General features: G+C 38.6%; 1 protein-coding gene across 1 annotated transcript; it reads left to right on the top strand.

Annotated features, from left to right (window-relative positions):
* Positions 1-4,091: 4,091 nt before the first annotated feature.
* Positions 4,092-10,444, top strand: LOC309716441 (interleukin-21 receptor-like). The gene is made up of 9 exons (XM_082550241.1): positions 4,092-4,113; positions 4,364-4,457; positions 6,440-6,575; positions 6,691-6,845; positions 7,003-7,154; positions 7,248-7,410; positions 7,768-7,864; positions 7,947-8,031; positions 9,246-10,444. Exons 2-9 carry the CDS (start codon positions 4,388-4,390, stop codon positions 9,780-9,782), a joined length of 1,395 nt encoding a protein of 464 aa, XP_082406367.1. The 5' UTR covers positions 4,092-4,113; positions 4,364-4,387; the 3' UTR covers positions 9,783-10,444.
* Positions 10,445-10,688: the final 244 nt, after the last annotated feature.

Raw genomic sequence — 10,688 nt, 5'->3', positions numbered from 1 at the left:
CCTACCCTGCCCCTATGGTAAAAATGAGCAGAGAAAAAGTCAAAAATAATAAAACCAACTTGTAGGTCCACTATGGTTGGGTGGTGGTGGCTCCTCTGGCACTACCTGTTGGCACTACCATTTCTAACTACGGACCTCAGGGACTGAATCTTCAGATGATGTCTTCTGCTCATCGCAAGAACTAGATGAAAAAGCACAGCAAATGCCCATTTGCCTCCCCATCTCTCTTTCCTATCTTGACGGTCACCGATGTCACCTGATATCCAGCCACACTCTATCATCACCTCCATCTTCGACCTTTCACTTCTAACTAAGGCAAAGGTTGCTTCATTGATATTACGTCATTACGTTTTACTCTTTTCCATGTTATACTTAACATAATTCGTCAAGTCAGTAACTATCAGTCACATATGAATTAGGATTATGTATTATCATTACAACACTTAATACCATTTCTCTTATTCAAAATCATGTATAATGACAGTTTGGCGACAAAGTTCTTATATTTTCACATTCCTGCAGACACACACAAATCTACCAAGGTCACAGCTGGATCCTGTCCACACACAAGATTAAGACATTAGAACAGTGATTTTCGCATTTAACATATTGGCCAAACTTACATTTTGATTATATATTTGATTAAGAATAAAGATGATTTACTATTAACAAATATGGTCGAGGTCGTTTTTAGCATCTGGTATCATTTCAAACATGAAAGTCTGGATGTTGTTTTAGACTCTTAGATGCAGGGAGAGGAAAGCTACAGGGCTTCAGCCACTCTCTGTCCCACCTCTCCCGATGACCTATCTGAAAGTGATACTTAGGTATTTCAGTGATGGAGTGCCTTCAAACAGTGATGTTGATAGCTTTGGTATGACGCTTGACCTTTGATTCTAGTCTAGTGTTTTGATTTTCTGTGGCTCATCTGCATGCATTTGCAAACATGCAAACAAAGCAAAGTTTTTTTTTACATGTACTGAGCGATGTCTGTTTACTGTGAATGTGTCTTTTCTCACAATCTGATGTCTATCAGTTTCCTCTCCATGTCTAGTTCTCATTCCTGGTTTGTGAATTGTTCAACAAATGAAAACCTGCTCTTTGTAAAGTGAACATCCAAGTCTAGAAATAATAAGAAATTAAAGGGAAACCAGTGGAGGATCTCAGTCATCTGTCAGGATTATATAATAAATAAAATAAAGTGTCTAATGTAGAGAGGAGCAAGTGTATTTAAACTTTATAGACAGTTAAAAGAGCTTTTGAATAATTTCCTACAGTTGCTTAGTGCAGCTTCTTTAGCTGTGGGGAAGTGTGATCCATTTTATGTGCTTGACAGCTAGAATCTAATTTTTGGAGAATGCAATTTTTGTTTTCTAACTTCTCCTCTCTACACCAGATAGTGCCAGATAAGTATTCCCAAGAAAACTTAACAAGAAATGCATCTTGGGACTTCCTGTTTACTTTTATTTGTGGTTGTGAAACGGGAATGTTGAGTTTAATTGTTGAATTGTTGTTAAATATGCACATAACTCATTGAAACATATTGGTATAATTGCAGTGCAGTAGTAAAACGTCAGTATTTTAACAAGATGATGTATTTCTGAAATGGATGATACAAAGGACCTGTATGTGCAGCGCGGAGCAGCCATTTTCTGGCGAGGTCATCTGTGTGTTCCGGTATTGCAAGTAAACTGAGATTGCTGTGGAATATAAGTGTTTATAGAAAATGTATGTAACACTTCCACATTTTTTAAAGGAGCCTTGTGTGATTTAGCTCTTTGTAATTTGTTCTGCACAGAGAGAGGCCACTGCCGTATTTTTGTGTTTGTATTTTATTTCATTTCCCTTATTCCTCGCACTGGCGCATCTTTTTATTTATCGTTTATCCTGTTACTTTGCCACGTTACCTCTCATACTGTTGATGTTCAGTACAAGTCCATATGGCTGCCGTTTCACAAAAGTGAAGGTCAAAGGACATTTTTGTTTATTCAGTTGCCATTGGCAATAAAAACTGCACATTAAGAACCCCAGTAATTGTGTCCTGTGTGGCTAAGCATTTCCCAGGCTACATTTAAAGGACCTTGTAATAAGAATAAAAAAGAATCTAAATCTAAAGTCCCCGCCAAGCTTGTTTTTACAGTTTTTGCAAACAGCTGTGTTGTTCAAAACTTTTTCCACACCAAATGAGATTTAAATCTTGATAAGGAAAAAGGTTCAGAGACAGCCATCCTCTCGAGCCTATCTCTATCAACTTGTGGTTGGTAGCTTCACTGAAGTGTGAGAAACCCAGCAAAAGTCACAAGCAAACCAGTGCAGTAGTTCTCAGATTGGTATTTGTGTTCAGAGCTGTGTCCAGGATCTTCACTTGTTCTAGTGCTTAATTATCATTCTAACATGAAGCATTAATTCTTGTTGGGTTTTTTAGTTCCCATTTATGGGTTTGTAATTGTTGAGCTTTGGATGCCCATTACTTTACTGCACCAGCCCTATTTTGGAGTCTTTGAGTATGTTATAGCTCCCTCATGGTTTCCCTCAGTGTTCTCTCTGTCTCATCTTCCTGCTTCCCCTCTGATGTGGTTCATTCATGTTTCATTCCTTGTTTCATTTATCTAAGCTGTTATTTTCTTGTTTATTTTCTGATAACTACTTTCCTCTTGTGCTTTGTTCAGAGTTTTACTGGAGGTCTGTGCCCGTTCCTTAATCACCGTTTGTGTGTACACCGTCCATTGTTTTATCCTGTTGGTTCTGTGTATCTTTTCTGGTTTGCTCTCTATATTTTGCTGAAGTGTTTGACTTGTTTTATTTTGTTTTTGGACCTTGGACTCATCCTTCAGCTTAATAAAAAGCTTTTTTTTCCTGCATTGGAGTTCCTTATTTGTCATGGTCTGGTTGGGCACCTGCAGGTCTCAGACAGCGGCTCCTCCTCCTTTAGGCGGAGTCAGGTTGCCCCTCCCTGGCTGACCACCTGTGAGCAATCGTGCCAGCGGTATATCAGACCTGCGCTCTCAACCACTCATCGCCTGAGTATCTGCTATTCCCATGTTAGTTCAGTGGAGCATCCTCAAACCTTGTCTTAACGCCGTGTGATGACTGACCTGTCTTTTCTTGTCCTCAGCGATAGCACCCGGAGTGGAGATCTTGTTCCCCTCGCTCCCGTCCTCCTGGACCTGGGCCGCCAGCTGCTCACACAACGTGGCCTGCCGACCCACTGCTCACCTACCTGCCTGCCTCCCCACGCCTCGACCGCTTCCGGGTTTTCCGCTCCACCTGTCCCCTCCATCTGAAACCAAGTAAGGCAATTCAATTCAACTGCGGAGGATTATTGGTTGTCTGCTGGATCCCTCTGATCGTGATCTCCTCTTGTTCCAGTGCCCCGGCCCCTACCTAGTCCTGTTTCTACCTCCCCGCTGTCCCCGCTGTTCAGCCGTCTCCTAGAGGTGTCTAGGTCGCCCTCATTTTCTCAGACGAATCCTACGCGCCACTAGTGTGGTGGCGTCGCCTTGTGTTTCACCTTTGTTTTCCCTGTGGGCGGAAATAAATCATTTGTTTTCTGTCACCTCGCTTCCGGGTTGGTTTCTGCGCCTGTGTCCATCCCTGTTCCCTCGTGCCGTTGAGCCGTGACATTATTCTGTAACCTACAGCACACAGAAATTACTTGTTTGGCTCAATATTTGAAACCTTAAACAAGCATAAATTGTAAACTTGTTGCACTACATTATGGAAGACCATCAAACCACCAAAAAGTAAATACATTTAGGAAGAATAATTATCTTTTTTTTCTTTTTTGACAAAGTTGATTTTTAAAAAAAGAAACTTGCACGTGCACTAAAGCGAATAAAAATGCAACCCTAAGTGACATAAAACAATGTCTCTTTAGGTTTTGTATCACGGAAAAAAAAACTTTAAAGAACCGGATAATCTTCAGAGACTGAACAGTTTTATTAGTACAATGAAACTAAATCAAAAGCACGTGCCCAAACCAAGAAGGCAAGAGGGGGAAAAAAAACCCAATGACGTAAAAAAAAAGACTTCCTGTGATGTGATTGATAAGTTTAAACCTCAGCTCTATGTCTCATTCACCGTCTGAGACATCAGTGGCACCACAGAGCTGAGGTAATGGCACATTTACTAAAATATCACTGAACTCATGTCAGCTGGTGAATTTATTCATTATGAAAAGTTATAAACTTGATGCATTTTATTTGTTATTTTCCTATGACAAGTGTAGTTTACGAAAAGATAAATTCTAATCAATTGTAATATAGATGAAATGGTACAAATTTCATAATACTGAAGAAGTAGATACATTGTAATGCAAAATTCAAAGAGGCTTTAAACATATATGTTTTATTCATATCCACAGAACGATACCTGTGTTCAAAAAGACATGAAGTGCTGGCAGCTCCTGTTTGGGCTTTGGTGCTGCGGCATCCTTGCAGTGACCAGCGGGATCGAAGGTATTGCTCATTTGTATGGAGATGTTTTTCACTTAGCTATGGGAAGTCATTAGTAAGGCAGCTTATGGTTTATCTCATCTTGTGGCTGTATCATATCATCCTTTTCTTCCTACTATGATTAACTGCATAGCTTTTAATGTCATACATTCCAGTTGTCAGTAACAGTAGGAGGTTCAGAGGTTATGTTTAAATGTCAAATAGTCACACATGTTAGCTATCATCATATCACATGTTGTTGGTTTTGAGCTTTGATTAATATTTTGATTATTAAATATGGAAAGTAGCTTGATGTTTATCAAGTAAAATTGATTTTTATTTCTATTACTGTGGAGAAATGATGTACTTTTTTTACTCTGCTACATATTTGACAGCTGGATATGCTGGTTATTTACCAATCAAGGTTTTAAATAAAAAAATAAATAGAGTGCCTTCTTAAGGATTGAACCTTTTAAGGGAGTGTGCACATGGGATGACTGAGCTGCTAGCAAGAGATTTACCCTCTAAACTGGTGATTATCAAAATTCAATCAATCAAAATTTATTTATATAGCACATTTTAAAGACCGAAGTACACCAAAGTGCTTTCCAGTAAAATCATGATACAGATAAAAAATCACAATATAAAATATAAATTACAGATATAAATAAAATAAATAAAATATAAAATAATTACATAATCTAAATGCAAAGCCAGATGTAAATTACCCTAATTAGCCCTGAATGCCAGGTTAAACAAATAAGTTTTTAGACGTGATTTAAAAGACTGAATGGAATCTGATGCGCGAATATGAAGAGGAAGAGTATTCCATAAGCTGGGTGCAGCAACGGCAAAGGCACGGCCTCCTCTGGTCTTCAGCCGAGACCTAGGTTGCACTAAGAGCAGTTGGCCCGATGATCTTAGTGCTCTCTGAGGGCTATACAGACAGAGGAGATCAGCTAGGTAGTCAGGTGCCATATTGTTTAGGATTTTATAAGTAAACAATAAAATTTTAAAATCAATTCGGTATTTAATAGGAAGCCAATGTAAGTTGGCCAGAACAGGGGTGATAGAATCATACTTTCTATTGCCGGTCAAGAGACGTGCTGCAGCATTTTGGACCAGATGCAATCGCTGAAGAAGAGAAGATTGGAGGCCCAAGTAGAGAGAATTACAATAATCCAGTCTTGAAGTGATGAAATCATGAATGAGTTTCTCCAGATCTTTGCGTGGTATATAAGGTTTAGCCTTAGAAATTAGGCGTAGTTGGTGAAAGCTGGTTTTTACCACAGTAGAAACCTGTTTATCTAGTTTGAAGGAACTATCCATGAAAACTCCAAGATTCCTAACAGCATCAGTGAGGTGGTTAGCAACAGGCCCGAGTGTGCCGGTCAGTTGTCCCAGAGGCATATTTCTATCAAAAACAATCATTTCTGTCTTCTTTTCATTTAAAGTAAGAAAGTTACGTGATAACCAGTCTTTGACATCCCTCAGACAATCAAACAGAGGATGTAGTGAAGATGAAACATCCCCAGTCAGGTGGAGGTAGATTTGAATATCATCAGCATAGCAGTGAAAAGAGACATTATGTTTTTCAAAAATGGAGCCCAAGGGCAGCATGTACAGAGAAAACAACACAGGACCCAATACCGAGCCCTGGGGCACACCACAGCGAAAAAGGGCAGAAGAAGAGGAATATTTTCCCATCATGACAGAGAACGACCTCTCAGAGAAATATGATTTAAACCATGATAGAACATTTCCAACCTTGCCAAAAGGATATCATGGTCAACCATGTCAAAGGCTGAAGTCAAATCCAATAGAATTAAGACCACAGAGCGCCCAGAGTCAGATGATTACAAGGTTAATTGTATAAGGCACAAAAACATAGGAGTATCCAGTGTGTGTTACCTTATCATACACAAGTATAGCATTGAAGTAATCAATACCAGAAACTGTGAAATAATAATTGAATATTTCTTTTCTTCTACTTTTTCTTTTTCTAGCTGATGTACCGTCATGGATGTGTGTGACTGACTATATACACAACATTACTTGTGTCTTCAACAACATCACTGCTATTCCATTGGGAAAGAACAAAACGAACTACAGCCTATATTTCAAGGAGAACTCCGAACACAAGTAAGTTTTTCTTAAATAAATACATAAAATACTTGATTCTTCTTACAGAATTGAAAGTGTGTGTTTCTGCTTCTAAATTCACAAACATGTCCATGTTCTGTTTTTGCTCCAAAAGCCCTTCTTGTCCACTTGTGGTGATGAATCACAGTTACTACTGTGAATGTCAACTCAACAATAAGCCTTGGGCGGATTATAATTCCTATGAAATTGACATTTGTGATGAATCTCAATGCATCAATTTAGAAAATGAATTTAATTTAGCAAATCACAGTAAGTATGAATTACATTTGTAGTTGTTGATTTTGTCTTAATATGTTAATGTGCTTCATTTTTAATGATAGTCTGAAAAAAATATTATGCACCCCCTTGATGCTTAGAGGAACATTTTGATATACCTAAATATGATTTGATTGATATTTCTAATCAGTTCAGCTGAAACCTCCGCCTGAGCTTGTGGTCCAAGAAACAACAGAGACTCTCAACATTACATTTAAAAGTCGATATGATAACCATTCATACCTTGGTGGTTACCTCATGTATGAAATATTACTTCAAACACCTGAAAGCAGTGAGAACAAAGTAAGATGAACTGTTATGTGCAGTATATTTACTAAGAATGTGTTTTATTCTAAAAGAATCAAACAATAATTGTTTCTTTAAACATTTCCACAGACTTTTACGGTTCCACCCCAAAAGAAGTTTGAATCTATTAATCGGAAATTGCACCTGAAAAATAGTGAATATTGCATTAAAGCAAGATATAGACCTCAAACATATAGTGAAACTTGGAGTGAATGGAGTCAACCAACATGCTGGGAAAACAAAGCAGAAGAAGGTAAAGGACACATTTTTCATAAGTAAAAAAAGGCCTCTGTTATCTGGAGCTTTCTAAAAATATGCTAACAGTAAAATTCAACTACATTTGCTTTAGCAATTTTATGACAATGATAAAGGAATGGATTTTTAGGTTTATTTAATGCTATTCATAATCACAAACATAGGTGGGACGCTGCTCGTGTGAAGCAGCCTTTTGTTGTCTTGTGAGGTGTTTTCTCTGAACAATGTTTATCAAAAACAAGTGCTGCTCTCTTCCCTTTCTCTCAGCGCTTTTGTAAAATAGCACAGATACTTGATAGATAATGGACTTGCTGCCATCTTTGTAGTGTGAGTCAATAATTCTGTGTAATTTCAGAACCAGAAACTTTATTATTATTATTGGCCAAATATCTGTTCCCACTGTGTCTGGTTTTGGGAGCTCTGCTGTTTGTATTCTACAGTCCAGCTGCAAGGTAATTCATCTAAGCTTTGGAATGATTGCATGTCTGATGAGGATAATGTGCCTCTTATTCATATTTTGTGTCTGTGTGGCAGGATGAAGATAAAAACTCTGTCCCACACGCCATCCCCGGCTCCTTTCTTTCAGCCTCTGTATCAGCAACATAAAGGTGATCTCCAGGTAAGGAGATAACATGAGTGATTTCTGAAGAAGCTTAATTTTAACTTCTGTTAAAATCAATTAAGTGCAGGAATCCTAACATAAGGGTCACAATGGAAGCACAGTGCAAAATGACACGTTAGAAATGAGATGTAAGAAGACCACATAATTAATGATAGATGTGTATAAGCTTTATACACATCTATCACATAGTAATGATAACTTCACAGTGAATTGGTCAAGGTCCATGGGTAGGCAGATAATCTGCTGTGGTTACCCCTAACAGGAACATCTCTGGCATCCTTATTTATTTGATGTGTCAGTCAAAGACAGCGTTCATAGTGTTTGTGACACTTTAGTAACATTCTGATGCTGCAAAAAATGTGAATACCAGCATATTGTCAAACTAGAAATGCAAACATGCTGAGTTTAGTGTAAGGATGTGTTCTGTCTATCATGTTGACCATCTGGTAACTGGTGATAAAAGAAAGCATTCAGCAAAATAGGATTTTGACAGTTCATCAGTCTTACTGAAATAAACCCAGTTGCTGGAAAGCAAACCCTCAATCGTGTGACGCAGAGCTCCAGATCTTTCAAAGGATAAATAAACTCTAACTACAAGTGACTTTAGATAAAAAGTCGGCGCATCATTAAGACATTCGTCCTGTGCTACCATATTCATACCAAGTTTTATGGCAAATCACACAATTTTTGCTAACACGATTCAGTTAAAAACAGTTCATGGAAGCACAATACTCAACTCTGCACTAGAAATATGAGTTGAAGAGTTCAAGGTAATCCCCTCAGAAGCAGAATGAGACCTTTCAGTCAGAGCAGGAGTGGATGGCCAAATGATAACAAACAGTGCTAAAGCCTCACAAACAAGCATGAGAAGTCTGTTTCTGTTCATGTAGCGGTTCTACAAATGTCCCTCCTTGAGTTAGTTGTTAGACTTTATGATACTGTGTATCTGGCTGCTGTGAGAAAAAGCTTTCCCCGGTCAATAGGACCAGAAATGAACCACTCAAATATGGTTGCAATGACAGATGGTAAAAACTGCAAGTAAAAAAATAAACACCCTAAGTCAAATTTGTAACGGCAGCATGTTACCATGACAAACCATTAAACATCTATACTGCATTGGTGCTTCATATTCTGAGAGTGCAGGTAGTACACAAGTGTGCTTTTTTCTACTGCGTCACACCTGATGCATCTTCATTTTGTTTAATTTGCAGGAATGGCTTTCTCCGAAAGGTAAAAATGTACTAATGCACAAAGCCGATGAGGGCATGATAAGTGATAGAGTGGCTGTTGTGCCAAAACCCAACACGAAGGACCCAGAAGAGACCCAGACCTTCCTAAACCCTCCAGTGATTCAGCTGGCATTCCCTCAGTGCCCGACCTCCTACGTTGGCCTGCCTGGGATGGATATGGCTCCTGCTCCTATAGCTATGGTCTGTCCAGCTAACACCTCTTATACTCAGCTCCCCTGCTCCGTCTGGGAGAGGGGCAGGGAGGCAGAGATTGCCTCCTCTCCACCTGAAGATGTCCTGGATATCAGCTGTGTTGACTCTGGCTGCAGCTTTGAGGATGTGACACAAAGCCCAGAGTGCAGTTTACCAAGCAGTCCTGTTGTTGAGACTCTAGCACCATGTTACTGTAGTGATTACTGCATTCTTAACAAAACAGCTGAAGGTGTTGTTCCTGTTTTACTGTCTAAAGAGAGCAATGTAAAAGTTTCATCTGATTCCCAGCATGAGCGCGAGAGTTAAAGCAGGAAATGGTTCTGTCAGTTTGTTTGGAGCCAGAAAAATTCATAAGAGTGGTGGCACTGACAGCCACGGCTGTAGACCACATGGCAGGAGAGATTCCATGAAGTGGCTTGAAGCTGGCCAGTTCACTTGTTGCAAGTTGCTGTGTGTTCTTGATAGCAGCGGGTTTGTGCTTGAACTTCATACAACATTTACATCTGTTCAAATGTATGTGATTATCATTTTTTATGACAAAAACATAAAAAACACCATATAACACATAGAGTAGGCTTCTGCTTTGGCTGATTTGCATATGTTAACACTTGACGCATTCTGACTGCAGAATGTTAAGACGTGAATGTTTGTGAATTCCACTAGAGCTTTGGATGATATGATTTTCTGTAGCTGTATGGGGAAAGTGTTTTGTTCCGTTTTTTTTTTTTAATTTAATCTACCTTATTTGCAATATGTTTATACTTTGCATTTAGCTTTTACTAAGAAATCAACAATAAAAGAGATAAAGATCCATATCTATGCTTAAATCAGTAACTTTGTTCTTGTTTTACTGACTTATGAGAGATGTTTTTGGATCTTTCCTGGATCATTATCCATCTCCAAGTTGTTGTGCAGGTGATGCAAATATTCAGTGGAAATGATTGTTTTGAAATTTTCCTAAGGGAACAATAAAGTGTAACCTCAATACGAAAGTTTTACTATTTATTTCTCCAGTCAACATAACCAGTGCTGTTTTTGTGGGTCTTTTAGTCTAAAGCAGCTTTAATTTTTAGCCTGCAGATGACAGTCACCATGGTGGACTGGGATGCTTTGTAACAGCCATGGAAATTGCTTTTTCGTTTTATTCAGCACACATTGGTTTCTTTAACTGTCACTTCTAAGGTGAAGAATGATGTTAAATGTGACAGATTG

The sequence above is a fragment of the Aulonocara stuartgranti genome (assembly GCF_965226115.1).
Source record: "Aulonocara stuartgranti genome assembly, chromosome: 11".
NCBI classification, from domain to species: Eukaryota; Metazoa; Chordata; class Actinopteri; order Cichliformes; family Cichlidae; genus Aulonocara; species Aulonocara stuartgranti.
This window is presented reverse-complemented; position numbering and strand designations above follow the sequence as displayed.

Coding starts and splice junctions, on each gene's coding strand:
- LOC309716441 (XM_082550241.1), top strand. CDS start 4,388: ATGAAGTGCTGGCAGCTCCTGTTTGGGCTTTGGTGCTGCGGCATCCTT. Junction 6,576..6,690: donor AAGGAGAACTCCGAACACAA/GTAAGTTTTTCT, acceptor TTGCTCCAAAAG/CCCTTCTTGTCCACTTGTGG. Junction 7,865..7,946: donor TTCTACAGTCCAGCTGCAAG/GTAATTCATCTA, acceptor TCTGTGTGGCAG/GATGAAGATAAAAACTCTGT.